General features: G+C 40.2%; 1 protein-coding gene across 1 annotated transcript in view; it reads right to left on the reverse strand.

Moving 5' to 3' along the window:
- The window catches only part of LOC130369339 (dynein axonemal heavy chain 3-like), a 919,716-nt gene extending 913,602 nt beyond the window's left edge, over positions 1 to 6,114 (reverse strand). Inside the window, exons 1-2 of the mRNA XM_056574479.1 lie at positions 6,065 to 6,114; positions 1,710 to 1,862 (exon numbers count right to left, since the gene is read on the reverse strand). Coding sequence (XP_056430454.1) covers positions 1,710 to 1,862; positions 6,065 to 6,082 — 171 coding nt within the window. The 5' untranslated portion in view covers positions 6,083 to 6,114. The remainder of the gene's footprint in view (positions 1 to 1,709; positions 1,863 to 6,064) is intronic.
- Positions 6,115 to 17,748: the final 11,634 nt, after the last annotated feature.

A 17,748-nucleotide genomic window follows, 5' to 3' on the forward strand; every position in this document is an offset into this window, starting at 1 on the left:
ACTGTGCATCAAATTTTCCCCATGTGAACTAACCCTAAGGATGAGATTTATGGAAACCCTTGCAAAGGAACAATGGAACAGTTGCCCATAGCAACCAATCAGATTGCTTCTTTTATTTTTAGGAAGCAATCCACTTTTCCTCTGTACAAGTTTTGACAAATCTTCCCCTAAATGTTTTAACACTAGCTTTTCAGTTATCTATAATATTACAACAACCAGATTTTATCCCTTAGTCGATTTCTCTAATACTTATTTCTAAAAGGTTCACAACGCCTCTCTACATTCAGAACCTTTGCCTTTAGAACCTTACACAAATCTTATTCTAAATCTGCTTATATCAGAAATAGTAAGGAATCCAATATCCTGGTATACTGAGAGCCTTCTAGTTTATTTCTGCTTTGTATTTGTATTTTTGAACCTATAAAACATTTGAAAGTATCCACACAAAACTTTTCAAAGCCGTGGGATTAACAATTGCTGTACCAAGTATATTAGAAACAGCTTGTTCTGCCTATCTGTATATCATTGTTAAATGATTTATTAGATCATCTCTTAAACTTGATAAACAGGCACATGAAATAAATAATACATTTCCATCATAGGTACAAGCTATAGACCTATTGTGTGCCTTGGGCCGGCATTTAATGTACTTACTTTTTTACTATTCTCAACATAATATAACAATTCACTTCCTCTTGAGTAAAAGCCTATTGAATAACCTTTCTAGAGGTTAACAGGCAAAAGAATTTTGATGCGCATAACTGCACTTGCCGACATACACAGTATAAAACCTTTAACTTTTATTCTTTAATAACATATTTTTTGTCAAAGGTTATCGGAAATTTTATTTAAGATATGTTGAGTTGTATGTTAATTGACAACCAGTACTATAAATGTTAATGGTTCAGTACACAGGTATTAAATTACTGGATAAGACAAACTGATCAGGTCAAGTAAAAAAAAAACACTCTGTACTATAATCAGTTTTATCTTTATATACATATTTAAAAAAAAAAATTCGAATTTATATTTGATTGCATTGTTTTCTCAACCTGTTTGGACTTATGAATGCACAGATGAATGAGAATGAAAGCTGTAGTGAGGCACCCAACGTCCCAGTAATTTCATTGAGTTTTATTAAAGGTATACACCACAAAAAACAAGTTATCCCCTATCCAAAGGATAGGAGATGAGATGTCTGATTGCGGGGGGTCCCGCTGCTGTATGATTTTTGGCACAGATACATCAGCTGTCAGTTCACTCTCTGCATGTCAGGATCACTATTGATCACAGCATACAGAGGTTTAAACCACCTCTAGGGCCACAATGACAATAAAAAAAACTACATGCCTACCTATTTGCTCATTCAGGGATCCCCTCGTGAAGTCTTCCTGGCCCCCACTGAATTCCCTGGCTGCTACATCTGAGACTAACCCTTCTTGACATTGTTGGCCGTTCAGTCACCAGCTGCAGCATTGTCGTATCTAAGTGATTGGCTCAGCAGACCACCACTGTAGAGACAAGTCCATTTTGGAAATAGCAGCCAAAGCGTTCTGCAGGGGGCCTGGAAGTAAGTATGTGTCTCTTTTAGTTGTCATTGCCGCCCCAGAAACATATAAAAATTGTAGTATTCGGATAATCCCTTTAAGACATGTAAAGGCATTCTGATGATAATGATAATACAAACATAAAGTATTAAAACAAATTACCTTTGAGACCTCTGTGGTCCAATGCACCATACTTGATGCTAAGACAACTTGCCCAGGCCATTGAAGAACCCATTCTTTCCTGGGTGAATGAGTGTATGCTTTAATAGAATGATTCATTACTTCATGCAGGGAAAGTTTCATTATCCTCTCCACCTAGGAAAAAAATATACTAGCTAGAATAAAAATGTATACAAAATATCTTCGAAACATCTTTTACATCCTCATATAATGTAGTTGTAAATGTATTACTCTGCCTGTAAAATGTTTCATTTACAGTTTTTATAATAGATTGGTAAATAGATGAGCGAAATCTATCATTTAACAGTGTCTTTATATTAAAATTTTTTATTGCAAAAAGATTATACAAAGGCATTAGTCAGTGGCGTAACGATTATGGTCGCAGGGGGTGCAAATATAACAAGGTTTGGAGAGCAAGGGAACTCACCAGTTACATGCATCTAGGACACAAAAGACACATCTTTTAACCCCTTAACGACGCAGGACGTATATTTTCGTCCTGCGCTGGCTCCCGCGATATGAAGCGGGGTCGCACTGCCACCCCGCATCACATCACGTCGGTCCCGGCGCTCATCAACGGCCGGGACCCGCGGCTAATACCACACATCGCCGATCGCGGCAATGTGTGGTATTAACCCTTTAGAAGCGGCGGTCAAAGCGCCGCTTCTAAAGCGAAAGTGAAAGTATCCCGGCTAGTCAGTGGGGCTGTTCGGGACCGCCGCGGGGAAATCGCGGCATCCCGAACAGCTTACAGGACACCGGGAGGGCCCTTACCTGCCTCCTTGGTGTCCGATCGATGAATGACTGCTCCGTGCCTGAGATCCAGGCAGGAGCAGTCAAGCGCCGATAACACTGATCACAGGCGTGATAATACACGCCAGTGATCTGTGTAAGAGATCAGTGTATGCAGTGTTATAGGTCCCTATGGGACCTATAACACTGCAAAAAAAAAGTGTTAATAAAGGTCATTTAACCCCTTCCCTAATAAAAGTTTGAATCACCCCCCTTTTCCCATAAAAAAAATAAAACAGTGTAAATAAAAATAAAAACAAACATATGTGGTATCACCACGTGCGTAAATGTCCGAACTATAAAAATATATCGTTAATTAAACCGCACGGTCAATGGCGTACACGTAAAAAAATTCCAAAGTCCAAAAAAGCATATTTTGGTCACTTTTTATACCATTAATAAATGAATAAAAAGTGATCAAAAATTCCGATCATAACAAAAATCATACCGATAAAAACTTCAGATCACTGCGCAAAAAATGAGTCCCCATACCACCCTGTAGGTGGAAAAATAAAAAAGATATAGGGGTCAGAAGATGACATTTTTAAAAGTATAAATTTTCCTGCATGTAGTTATGATTTTTTCCAGAAGTACGACAAAATCAAACTTATATACGTATGGTATCATTTTAACCGTATGGACCTACAGAATAATGATAAGGTGTCATTTTTACCGAAATATGCGCTGCGTAGAAACGGAAGCTCCCAAAATATACAAAATGGCGTTTTTTTCTTCGATTTTGTCGCACAATGATTTTTTTTCAGTTTTGCCGTGAATTTTTGGGTAAAATGACTAATATTACTGCAAAGTAGAATTGGTGACGCAAAAAACAAGCCATAATATGGATTTTTAGGTGGAAAATTGAAAGGGTTATGATTTTTAAAAGGTAAGGAGGAAAAAACAAAAGTGAAAAAAACGGAAAAACCCTGAGTCCTTAAGGGGTTAATTTACACATCTTTAATTTATTTCAAAGCAAAAAGCCATTACCTTTCTGCTCCATCACTATCTCTTGTAAGCAATAGGCTGGGGTCTACTGTATTCACTTATATTGACTATTATACCATATTTATTTTTATTTGACCATAGAAATAGTGCAAATCTTATTTGTCCCTTCAATACTTGTATTACTGGTAACCTTGGTCCGATGGATTCTTAAATTTCTGTATTGTATATTACTAGAGAAGTTGTTTTATGGGGCTAGGATTTCATAGCAACAAGCTGTTTGGGGGAATCTAGGGTCAAAATTTGTTCTGAGGCCCAAAGGACTCCAGCTACACACCTGACTTTAGGTGACAGGGAAGGTGGTTATTGTTATTAAGATTTCATAGCAAATGAAGAAAAAAAAGAAAAAAGATTTGTACCAAATATGAGGTTGAAGTTATGAATATGATTCACATATAAATAGGGAAGATATGGAGAGAGAAAAAGAGTGGCCACTGCAGCCTATATGGGCAGACCCACGACTTCTACTAGACTTCGACTTCTATGAGAGCCGATCAGTATTTGTTTATAGTAATTTTACTTTTATTCGGACATGAAAAGCAAAAACAAAAATCTTAACATAATTATGCTGTAAAGGCAAAATACACAGAATTAAGCCACATACAGATATCTTAATAAAGAAACACAAAATGAAAAGTGTTCCCAGATGTTGTACCAATATATAAATGCTCCCAGACCTAAATGTGCCTACATTCTCAAGCCTTTGTTCAGAAATTACATCACACAAAATGTAAAACATAGTAGATCACAAAGGATCACATCAGAAGGCATAATAAGAAAGAGCATCACAATACATGAAACAGCCTGTAGCCTTTGTCAGGTCCCTGCAGCTCTCCTACCCTCTTGGCGTTTGTTTGTGTTTGTACCCAGAATGGACTTGTAATGAACAATGGATAGACTATGAAAACTGAGTTGGTGAGTGCAATGTCTTTATTCTCTCTTTTATGGAAGGATTGGTTTTTGTTCTACTTCAGTTATGTACATGCCCCGCAAACTCTTTTTTGGCTAAAAGAAGCTTGTGTGAAAGAGTTTACCCCTTCTGTGTGCTTTCGACTCATAACTTTTGTATTGCTCCATTTTATGGTGACATTTAGTAGGAAGGGCAGTAAAACATGGAGAAACTCAGACAAATATTAAAACCCTATAGAGTATGTGATCATCATAAATGTATTCATTTTCGAAGGCAGCATTCTCCCTTTTGACCTGTATAAGGCATTTACTCTATGCTATAGTTTGTTCATTACAAAGGATTTCAATAGCCATCTTTATAAAGCCATCATTACTATAATGCTAAAGATAGTTTACACTGGCAGAGAGCATAAAGAAGTGTATTGTGAAAGATACAAAGTACAAAGAGTGCTTAGCCATCAAAGCGAGTTTATAAAGAGTATAAAATTACGTGAAAAGCAGATTCTGCTACACAATCATTATATATCATTTTTTTAAAGTAGAACATTGTCTTCTCACTCATGTAGGTCACCACGATCACATATCCAAACAATAAGTAGGTCAACCTTTATTGAAAGAAAACCAAATAATTTTACATTATTAAAACTTGTATGCAATAGGTCACAAGTGAGGATCAGGCTCGGAAAGTGAACAACAGAAATTAAGAAATCCCTTGAAGTACATAGGGGAACATTTATCCTTATTTGCTTTGTTAAGCAAGTTCTGAAGGCACTTTTTTTTTGCTTTAGCGTTGCCCTTGTGCTACATATTTATCATACTATTCCAGGATTTTATAAATTTGGAGCACGTAAGCAAAACAAAAAAGTTGCAGCTGAGACATTTTTGGAACTTTATTTACTCACATACGGAGTTTTGTATTCCAGGTCAGACCTGGAGCAGACTTGCTACTTTTTGTAAGGGGACTTTCTTTTGCTTACGTGCCACTGCAAAGTGAAAACTGAAATTTGCTTAGGTAAGGCTGTTTGTAACTTTTTGCTTACCCACAAAAGTCACACAAAAAAGTGCTTAGACTTAGACTTTTTGTGCACCTGGAGTAAGCTTAAAAAAAGTCTCTAATACCTTGATAAATGTCCCTCATAGTTTTAGTTAGGGCATATAATGAATCATTTTTAACCATCATTTTCAAGATCTTTCCTACTTCTGAATTAGCTTTATTTCACATGACTGCGTGCAAACTAAATAGTATATAAATGAAAACTTTTTTTTATTAAGATAAATGCCAATAATACGAAGTAAAAAGTAATCAAAAGTTCCTGAGGATCGCAGGGCAAATTAATCAATATTCTAACCCTGTCGGGAAAAACCCTTACTAGAGACTCCCTCCCCCGTGCTGGTATGCTGCTCTTACTAGGACCAGACTAAATGGGACAATATGTTCTTATCTGCTGACACATTCTATGTTCCTAAGTTTTGACCCACTATACATAGCCTGATATCAGTAGAATGGTCTGCTTAATGCTCGCTCACTATGTCTACATGGCATATTACTGCTCATTCACACTGTAAGTAAATCCATTGGCATAATTTCTTGCCTAAGGTACCTACTGTTATTAAAACACACTCCCATATCCTACCTGACATTTCACCGACATATCAGGATTGTCAAGGGCTATAATAACTTTGAGCCAATGATAGCAAAGTTATAAACCTCATTTGACAAACAAAAAATGTATTGGCCTGGATTTTCATGACCAAGAAGCTGAATAAAAGCCTTACATTTCCAAACACAAGCATGCATTATAATGAGTGGTGTAAAGCATTGGTGGACTGGGTTGGCAAATGCCATGGGAATGTTGTGTGCCTAACTGCATTTTGCCAACTGTAAAGTTCGGTGTAAGTGGGATAATACTATGAGGTTGTTTTTTAGGGGTTGGCCTAGGCCCCTTAGTCCCAATGAAGAAACATCTTATTGCTTCAGTATAGAAAGACATTTTGGACATTTGTATGTGCACAACTTTGTGGGTACAATTTGTGTTTGGCTTAACTACATTCCAATGCACAAAGGCAACAACTTTGGTAGGAGAACTGCGATAGCGAGCCAGGCCATCTCTTCCAACATCAGTATTTGATCTTACAAATGCTTTTCTGGATGAATGGGCAAAGTTCTCCAAAATCTTGCAAGATTTATTTCTGGAAGAATGTAAGCAGAAACAAATTTCATACTAATGGGATGTCCAAAAAGCTCCTATAGGTGTAATGTGTATGTGCCCTAATTCCTTTATCCATATCCAGTAGTGTATATAAACTACATATGAGGCAATTCCCATTAATAAAATGCAATAACTGAATCTTGTTAAAGGGGTAGTCCGCTTCTCCAGCGTTCAGAACATTTTGTTCCGAATGCTTGGAGCAAGCGGTTTGGGTCGTGACATCCCAACCACGCCCCCTCCTGATTTCACGCCACGTCCCATCAATGCAAGTCTATGGGAGGGGGCGTGATGGACGCCACGCCCCGTGCCATAGAATTGCATTGAGGGGGCATTGTGCGACATCACGAGGGGGCGTGGCCGTGATGTCACGACCCCCGCCACCTGCACCCAGTGTTCCAAATGAACACTGGGTGCTGCACAGAGATTGTGGGGGTCCCAGTGGTGGGATCCACGTGATCAGACATCATATTCCCTATCCTTTGCATAGGGGATAAGATGTCCAAAGGCAGAATACCCCTTTAACACAAAGATTGTCCTACCTTCTTCTAAGCTATACTTTGGAGTTGTATGCAATTATTTTGGAAACATTTTTTCTGGGAGTTTTTATGTTAGAAAAATCTTACATTCACTTACTGCACAACCATCTGGGGCTGATCATATTACCTTACTTTATTTGTTGTTGTAATTAGATAATTGGTCAGTTTCATTTAGTCGGAATTTGTGTGTATAGAATAGAACAGGAATTCTTTTCGTAGTAAATTTTTTATATTGGAAGTAATTGTGCTTGGGAATAACGTCTGAAGACACATATTGCGCTTATAAAAATTAAAGATCTTTACAACTTTTAGTCTGTAAAAATGTTAGGTAGTAAGATGCCTATTAAGCATGGAAAAAAAAAACTTTATGGGAAAGTGTTGAGCACAATGCTGTATTAAAAAATTGATAGTGAAGGTATTTCTCCGCAAGTAGGCTATAAGCTGTAGAATCCAAACAACTTTAAATGCAATTTATTTGGAGCCAGAGGCAATGTAATCTAAAATACATTCTAAGGTATCCATCAATGTGAACAATTTTTGCAAAAAGCACACTTTACAGTGCAGGAGAATTAATTTTTAATAACCGCAATATGTACCTCCTTAAAAAATAAAATAAGTACAAACACAGAAAAATCACTTAATTTACTTTTTTGGGTTCCTGAGTCACTGGAAGAAACTTATCATTTTGCCTTAGCTCACAGCCCCGCTTTCAGCCTTTTTAAAATGAATTACTTTTTAAAACTGTAAAAGTAAGTTTTTCATACAAGAGCATGTAAGAGTTATTACCTACACCTTAAGCTTTTAATCCTGTTCTTCAATTTCCAATGTAAATCTCTAAGTTACTTACTGGGTGTAGGAAAACTCTTCTAATACACATTTCCTTAATTTATACTACCATAACAAGCTTGCCGACTGATATATTCTTACCATCTTACCTGCGCTCATATTTGGAACGCATGTTTTTCTACATTAGGCTAATGTAGACTGTCTGTAAAGATGACACTTTCTAGAATGGAGATCACCAAAGCCAAGCTAGGATCACGCTGAAGCCAGCAGAATTGTGAAGGCATATCTACACTATAGCATAGGCTGTAACTGCAGGTCAGTACAGGATAAGTAAAGCAATATATTCCAAGCTTTAATTTTAAAATGATGGCCAAAGATTGACTTTTAGAAGGAAATGAGAAAATATACCAAGATCTCTGTGAAATCCAACACTAGTCACTCTTATTAAAGATGCTAGTTTATTTTAAATAATGCCCAATATTCAACACATTTTGAGGTATAGACCTCTGCTTCAGATATGACGTGGCAGTATTTACAGAGGTTTGACTTTTGATTGACTGTGGGTATGCATGTTGGGAGTAGTAAAATATATAAAATTTATCGTTACTTTTACTGATCTTGAGTCTCATTATATGACAAATTTGTTCTTATTTTAATTTTATTCTTTGTGACTTTAACGGCCGTTCTCATGATGGGGAACAATGGGCAACAACAGGTCCTGACGCCTTTCATTTACTATAATGAGGGCTATTGGGCATCGTTGTTTTTTGATGGGACTAGTCGGAGAAAAAGACGGCACATGCAGTAATTTTTCTCCCTCTATTTCCCCGGGCTCCTCCGACGGCCATCACAATTCCTTGTGCTAATGGCAGTGTGAAAGAAGCCTTACTTCTCTCAAGTTGGGACAGGCAATGATAATGATACCGAAAGCAGAATATCATGTGTGGACTGGGAGAAGTACAACTCTACTCTTACCCAGAGTCACTTTCCTTGCCTCCTTGCATATCTGCCCTAGACAACGGATCCACAACTGGATGAGAGTCCCTGTGCTGTAATAAAGTGCAAGAGTGTAACATGGTCCAAATCAATAAACAGGTCGGGGAAACAGGTCAGGACAAAAATGGAAACATGCACAGAAAAAAAACACGAGATAACAAAACAGATTAGTCTAATAGGCAAAATCACTAAGCAGAAACACACGTATAGGTAGCCAAGGACAGAATATAGAAACAGAACAAATTAGGAGCAGTGTGATAGCTAGTGCAGATGAATTATACAGGTCAATTATACATCTTGAATTGCTGGACTGTTACGCCGAGCGCTCCGGGTCCCCGTTCCTCCCCGGAGCGCTCGCCTCATCCTCGTTACTGCAGCGCCCCGGTCAGATCCACTGACCGGGTGCGCTGCGATACTGCCTCCAGCCGGGATGCGATTCGCGATGCGGGTGGCGCCCGCTCGCGATGCGCACCCCGGCTCCCGTACCTGACTCGCTCTCCGTCGGTCCTGTCCCGGCGCGCGAGGCCCCGCTCCCTAGGGCGCGCGCGCGCCGGGTCTCTGCGATTTAAAGGGCCACTGCGCCGCTGATTGGCGCAGTGGTTCTAATTAGTGTGTTCACCTGTGCACTCCATATATATACCTCACTTCCCCTGCACTCCCTTGCCGGATCTTGTTGCCCTTGTGCCTAGTGAAAGCGTTCCCTTGTGTGTTCCTAGCCTGTGTTCCAGACCTCCTGCCGTTGCCCCTGACTACGATCCTTGCTGCCTGCCCCGACCTTCTGCTACGTCCGACCTTGCTTCTGTCTACTCCCTTGTACCGCGCCTATCTTCAGCAGTCAGAGAGGTTGAGCCGTTGCTAGTGGATACGACCTGGTCACTACCGCCGCAGCAAGACCATCCCGCTTTGCGGCGGGCTCTGGTGAATACCAGTAGTGACTTAGAACCGATCCACTAGCACGGTCCACGCCAATCCCTCTCTGGCACAGAGGATCCACCTCCTGCCAGCCGGCATCGTGACAGTAGATCCGGCCATGGATTCCGCTGAGGTGCCGCTGTCAAGTCTTGCCGACATTTCCCTAATGATCACCCAACGAAATCACCAGCTGGCATACTTGACCACCGTGACACAGCAACTGCGGTCACAGATACAGCAGCTGCTGTCACAGACACAGCAGCTGCAACTGCAACAACCATCTCCTCCGCCGGCTCCTGCAACTCCTCCGCAGCGTCCGGCCGCTCCTAACCCCTGCTTGTCCCTGCCGGACAAATTTGATGGGGACTCTAGACTCTGCCGTGGTCTCCTTTCTGGAAAGGCCTTGTCTTGGGCCACACCGCTCTGCGACCGCAATGATCCTGCCACAGCCACAGTCCAGTCCTTCTTCGCTGAGGTCCGTAGTGTCTTCGAGGAGCCTGCCCGAGCTTCTTCTGCCGAGACTGCCCTGCTGAACCTGGCCCAGGGTATTTCTTCCGTTGGCGAGTACGCCATTCAATTCCGTACTCTTGCTTCCGAATTATCCTGGAATAATGAGGCCCTCTGCGCGACCTTTAAAAAAGGCCTATCCAGCAACATTAAAGATGTTCTGGCCGCACGAGAAACTCCTGCTAACCTACATGAACTCATTCATATTGCCACTCGCATTGACATGCGTTTTTCCGAAAGGCGTCTGGAGCTCCGCCTGCATATGGACTTTGTTCGCACGAGGCGTTTTTTCTCCCCGGCTCCTCTCTCCTCTGGTCCTCTGCAATCCGTTCCTGTGCCTCCCGCCGTGGAGGCTATGCAAGTTGACCGGTCTCGCTTGACACCTCAAGAGAGGACACGACGCCGCATGGAGAATCTTTGCCTGTACTATGCCGGTACCGAACACTTCCTGAAGGATTGTCCTATCCGTCCTCCCCGCCTGGAAAGACGTACGCTGACTCCGCACAAAGGTGACACAGTTCTTGATGTCAACTCTGCTTCTCCACGCCTTACTGTGCCTGTGCGGATATCTGCCTCTACCTTCTCCTTCTCTACTATGGCCTTCTTGGATTCCGGATCTGCAGGAAATTTTATTTTGGCCTCTCTTATCAACAGGTTCAACATCCCTGTGACCAGTCTCGCCAGACCCCTCTACATCAATTGTGTTAACAATGAAAGATTGGACTGTGCCGTGCGTTACCGCACGGAACCCCTCCTAATGTGCATCGGACCTCATCACGAAAAAATTGAGTTTTTGGTCCTCAGGTTCTTTGGCCCCAAGAAGAGGGGGAGACCCAAGGGGGGGGGGTACTGTTACGCCGAGCGCTCCGGGTCCCCGTTCCTCCCCGGAGCGCTCGCCTCATCCTCGTTACTGCAGCGCCCCGGTCAGATCCACTGACCGGGTGCGCTGCGATACTGCCTCCAGCCGGGATGCGATTCGCGATGCGGGTGGCGCCCGCTCGCGATGCGCACCCCGGCTCCCGTACCTGACTCGCTCTCCGTCGGTCCTGTCCCGGCGCGCGCGGCCCCGCTCCCTAGGGCGCGCGCGCGCCGGGTCTCTGCGATTTAAAGGGCCACTGCGCCGCTGATTGGCGCAGTGGTTCTAATTAGTGTGTTCACCTGTGCACTCCATATATATACCTCACTTCCCCTGCACTCCCTTGCCGTATCTTGTTGCCCTTGTGCCTAGTGAAAGCGTTCCCTTGTGTGTTCCTAGCCTGTGTTCCAGACCTCCTGCCGTTGCCCCTGACTACGATCCTTGCTGCCTGCCCCGACCTTCTGCTACGTCCGACCTTGCTTCTGTCTACTCCCTTGTACCGCGCCTATCTTCAGCAGTCAGAGAGGTTGAGCCGTTGCTAGTGGATACGACCTGGTCACTACCGCCGCAGCAAGACCATCCCGCTTTGCGGCGGGCTCTGGTGAATACCAGTAGTGACTTAGAACCGATCCACTAGCACGGTCCACGCCAATCCCTCTCTGGCACAGAGGATCCACCTCCTGCCAGCCGGCATCGTGACATGGACAAATATATATGTGCGATATGTAATTGGATAGGCATCTAGATGGACAGCTCTGTAGTAATTTTTTTTCTTGCTTTGGTTTTGCTTATGTATGACATACTTATCATACTATCACAGGGGGTTGATAAATTTGGCCCACATAAGCAAAAAAACAGTAAATCACTTTAGAGCAGAATGTGCAAGATAAAGCTGGCGTTTTTATTCCCAAAAAAATGCAACGTTTCGGTAAAAGCCTTTATCAAGCATGCTTGATAAAGGCTATTGCCGAAACATTGCATTTTTTTGGGAATAAAAACACCAGCTTATTCTGATCCAAGACCTGCTTGTGCGGTGATTTGTTGGAACTGCTGTTCATTTATCCTGGGCTGGCAGCCTGAGTAACCACTTGCACGTATGGGGGTCCCCGATGGGGGTCCCCGTATGGGGGTCTTATTATGAAAATTGATATATATATATATATATATATATATATATATATATATATATGTATGTGTGTAGTTGTTTAGTGTTTATAAAAAATGATTCCACTTAATGTACTAACCCATTTTTTGTTTGTTTTTTTACTACTCAATTCAGATCCGTCAATGCAGAGGACTACTTCAGACACGGTAGTCTACGAGAGGGGAAATGATGTTTGCAGCTGTGTACCCCTTTAACCCCTTAAGTACCAGGGGTTTTTCCGTTTTTGCACTTTCGTTTTTTCCTCCTTACCTTTAAAAAATCATAACCCCTTCAATTTTGCACCTAAAAATCCATATGATGGCTTTTTTTTTGCCCCACCAATTCTAATTTGTAATGTCATCAGTCATTTTACCCAAAATCTATGGCAAAATGGAAAAAAAAATCATTGGGAGACATTGGGAGGCTTTTGTTTCTACGCAGTAAATATTTCGGTAAAAATGACACATTTTCTTTATTCTGTAGTTCCATACAATTAAAATGATACCCTACTTATATCGGTTTGATTTTGTCGTACTTCTGAAAGAAATCATAACTACATGCAGGAAAATGTATAAGTTTAAAATTGTCATCTTCTGACCCCTATAACTTTTTTATTTTACTGCGTATGGGTCGGTATGAGGGCTCATTTTTTGCGCCGTGATCTGAAGTTTTTAGTGGTACCATGTTTGTATTGATCAGACTTGTTGATCACTTTTTATTCATTTTTTCATTATATAAAAAGTGACCAAAAATACACTATTTTGGACTTTTGAATTGGTCATTCGGTAATCGGACACCAGGAGGCAAGGTAGGGGACCCTCCTCGTGTCTAACAGCTATTCGGGATGCCGCAATATCGCCGCGGCGATCCCGAACAGCTCCCCGAGCTAACCAGCATGGTTTCACTTTCACTTTAGATGCAGCGTTCAACTTTGAACGCCGCGTCTAAAGGGTTAATAGTGCGCGGCGCCGAGCTCTATTAGCCACGGGTCCCGGCCATTGTTAGAGCTCGTGGCCCCGTGTTATAGAAAGGGAAAGGACTCAGGACGTACCAGTATGTCCTTGGTCCTTAAGGGGTTAATATAATGTATTTTAAAATCAAGAAATAAAAAGGTGCAGATAGAACCTTTAAGTATTTAACTTAGAATTGTCAGATCTAGCCAAGTCATCTGCGTGCAAAGAACAATGCTCTTTCCTTTTATGCTAAAAATAGAATTTCTGACGATAGTCTCTGGTTAACTATTTCAGGAGAAAAAAGTCTTAACATCTCAGTAAGATTTTCTCAACTTTTTCTATTTGTCAATTAATCTAGTGGAGTAGACATGATCTACTGTATAATTAACTTTCCAGGGAACATGTGTCTTACATTAGAAGCAGTGGCAGAAGTTCGTACTTATAATTAACAGAGGGTTAGCATAGTGTTAAAGAGCCAGTTTGATGTGTAGTCTTTTGATTTCTGGATATTTTTAACTGAATAATTTCGCTGTATAGCGAAAATGTTCATTTTATTAGCAAACCGACTACTCAAACATGAGCCCTCAACGGCGAGAAGATCCTTAAGCAATCAGGTTGGAAGGGATTCACCAATCATGTCTCTCTGGCAGAAATAATAGAAGGAAACTGCTCTTGTGCTACCTGCTAAACACATGTAGATTTCTTTTCTCTGAAATACTTTTTACATTGCCTCTATCACATCATTTTAAGGCATCTATAAATCTTTCAGCCCTGGGGTCTCATTATTCAAACCATCCAAGCTGTACTTTAAATGAGGTTAGTGTAGCATCAGGGCAAGACATTAACACAGTGCTCAATTTATCATCCACTTCTAATTACATTTCCTAAGTCAATAGCCAGTTCACTTATCATCGAAGGCTTTTAAATGGCACTGTCTGCATCTTTTCTTTCTGGAAGGCAGAGACTATGCAAAAAAAAAAACTCTGCCTTTTCTCGACCTGAACCTGGTATAAGCAAATATACATATTATTAGTAACAGGAATACCAAGGTGCATAGTTCTTTGAAAAGATTTTAATTATAAAGAGCATTGCTTATATAATAAATAATTTATTTGTTAATTTACTGTTTTATGATGAAGGCCTCAAATGCTTAAATAAGCACCATCAGTGGCAAAACATCAATGGCCAAACATTAAAGAGGTATTTCAGGAAAAAATATATAGAAAGCTAATCAGATTTTTATATTATTTCTATTAAAAAATCTCAATCCTTCCAGTAGTTATCAGCTGCTGAAGTTGAGTCATTATTTTCTGTCTGACAACAGTGCTCTCTGCTGACATATTTGCTTGTCTCAGGAACTGTCCAGAGTAGGAGAAAATCACCATAGCAAACCTTTAATGCTTCGGACAGTTCCTGAGTCAAGCAGAAGTGTCCTTTTTGATTCATGTATTAATAAAGAGAACATTTTGATATTTACGGGTGTGCGCTGTTTTGCGTGTTTCTTTTTCTTTTTGGATACTGTATTACATTTGATACGTATAGCAGCACCCCTTTTCTAATTGATGTCGCTGAGCCCGCTCATATTGTAGTGGAGGTGTCAGCAGAGACCACTGTTTTCAGAAAGAAAAGAACAACTCAACTTCACTAGATTACAACTACTGGAAATATGAAGCTGTTTTAATAGAAGTAATTTACAAATCTGTTTAACTTTCTGGAGCCAGTTGATATATATACAGTTGATATATATATATATATATTTTTTTTTTTTTTTTTTTTTTTTTTTTTTCTGGAATACACCTTTAACCTTTCTAATATTCTTCATAAGAAAATTTTATTTCCTTTTTATATAAATCATGGCTTATAAAATCATGGCTTTGTCCAATCGGAAGCACAGGCATTGACAAAGTACAGTAAGTGAGGGTGGGCTAGCGCTAGCTGTGCTCTCTCCTGTCTCATAGTACTCCTCTGTTCTCTCTCCTGTCTGATAGGACACCTCTGTGCTCTCTCCTGTCTGATAGTACTCCTCTGTGATCTCTCCTGTCTGATAGGACTCATCTGTGCTCTCTGCTGTCTGATAGTACTCCTCTGTGCTTTCTCCTGTCTGATAGCACTCCTCTGTGCTCTCTCCTGTTTGATAGTATTCCTCTGAGCTCTCTCTTGCCTGATAGTACTCCTCTGTGCTCTCTCCTGTCTGATAGGACACCTCTGTGTTCTCGCCTGTCTGATAGTACTCCTCTGTGCTCTCTCTTGTCTGATAGGACTCCTCTGTGCTCTCTCCTGTCTGATAGCACTCCTGTGTGCTCTCTCCTGTTTGATAGTATTCATCTGAGCTCTCTCCTGCCTGATAGTACTCCTCTGTGCTCTCTCCTGTCTGATAGGACTCCTCTGTGCTCTCTCCTGTCTGATAGTACTCCTCTGTGCTCTCTCCTGTCTGATAGCACTCCTCTGTGCTCTCTCCTGTCCTATCAGACAGGGGCACAGAGGAGTGCTAGCCCACCCTCACTTACTGGACTTTGTCCATGCCCGTGCTATAGCTTGGACAAAGTCATGATTTTATAAGCCATGATTTCTATATAAAGAAAATGTTCTTATGAAGTATATTAGAAAGGTTAATGTTTTGCCAAGATGTACAACATATAAAAAGGTTTTGAATCTGACAGTGCCCATTGAACATTATATACTATTTAATACATTTTTTGTTTACAATTTATATTTTATTAATTAAATATTTTTGTTGTTGCTTCAAACACAATGGAAATTATATAACCAAAAAAACTTATACCAAAACATATTCTCACTTGCTCAGGTATAATGACACCAAATATGCATAGGACTAGACTTCCCACTAGGAAGTTAAATTATAGATAAATATATATTTTTTATTTATTTATTTATTTTATTATACCTTTTCATTTTCAGAAAGAAAAGAACAACTCAACTTCAGCATCTTATAACTACTGGAAGGATTAAGATTTTTTAACAGAAGTAAATTACAAATCTGTTTAACTTTCTGGAGCCAGTTGATATATAAAAAAAAGTATTTCCCTGGAATACCCCTTTAAATATATTGCGGTCTATAGGGATCGGCAATGTACGCATGGTCCTTGTATATATATATATTTTTTTTTTTTTTTTCTGGAATACACCTTTAACCTTTCTAATATACTTCATAACAAAATTGTATTTCCTTTTTATATAAATCATGGCTTATAAAATCATGGCTTTGTCCAACCGGAAGCACAGGCATGGACAAAGTACAGTAAGTGAGGGTGTGCTCTCTCCTGTCTCATAGTACTCCTCTGTTCTCTCTCCTGTCTTATAGGTCACCTCTATTAATTCATTGTTTTTGTTGTTGCTTCAAACACAATGAAAATAATATAACAAAAAAAAAACTTATACCAAAACATCTTCTCACTTGCTCAGGTATAATGATACCAAATATGCATGTTTTTTTTTACCCAGAAGCCCGCGGAGTGCTAAATGGCCTAACTTGAATCTCCGTTACACCTGAAGAGGTGTCCTCTCCTGTACTCACTTTTTGCTGCCAAGGTTTAGACTGTCTGTTGAGTTATTTTGAGGGGACACAACAGATATAGATAGATATTATATCTATGTATTTATGATCTCATCCCCATATCTCCAGTTGGACTTAGTAAAACTAGCATTTTTCTGGTCTTCACAATAATCATTTGATGATCAATCAATCACGAAGAGCTTTTGTCTGCTACTTTATTTTTGCACTGGCTTCTCATATTTAGTATAGTCCTTTCCTAAGACAACATTTCATCACGGAGTTTTGGAAGTTTTCCCAAAAAAAATGTATAACTTTTTTTTAATATAAAATAACTATTCTCCATAAAATGCACTTAACCGTCACCTGTATCTTTATACAATAAATAATGCTATCCCTTCTCGGACCTCATTATTGTGTCTTAGTTAAGAGCTGTCCCTATATTTTGTTCTTGATATTCATTGAGGAAGGCATGTACCTCACATATTGCACATATATCAAATATTGCATAGAAGTGTCTTATTAGATATCCCACTTAATTATTGAGAAAATCACACATTGCAATTAAAATTTGTGCTTGTCCTGAGCAATATATTGGGTATTTTTCCACGTAGCTCTGTGTGTCTATGTGCTAGTATGTGGTCAAATACTTATTTCACTGAAGCATGTATAAACTTAGGGGGACATTTATCAAAGCATTTAGTAGGTTTTTTTTGCTTAAAATTGTCACAAAAAAGTCGCACGTGCACCGACGCTCTTTTTGCTTGTTCAGTGTCCTAAGCAAAAAAAAATCTTGCTTACCAAAGCAAAAAGTGATTTTTGACTTGCAGTGGTCAGAGATTTATCGAGTGTGAAAGTCGCAAAAAAGTCGCATCGCATGAAAAAAGCTACTAAATTTACTCCAGCT

The sequence above is a fragment of the Hyla sarda genome, chromosome 4 (genome assembly GCF_029499605.1).
Source record: "Hyla sarda isolate aHylSar1 chromosome 4, aHylSar1.hap1, whole genome shotgun sequence".
NCBI lineage: Eukaryota > Metazoa > Chordata > Amphibia > Anura > Hylidae > Hyla > Hyla sarda.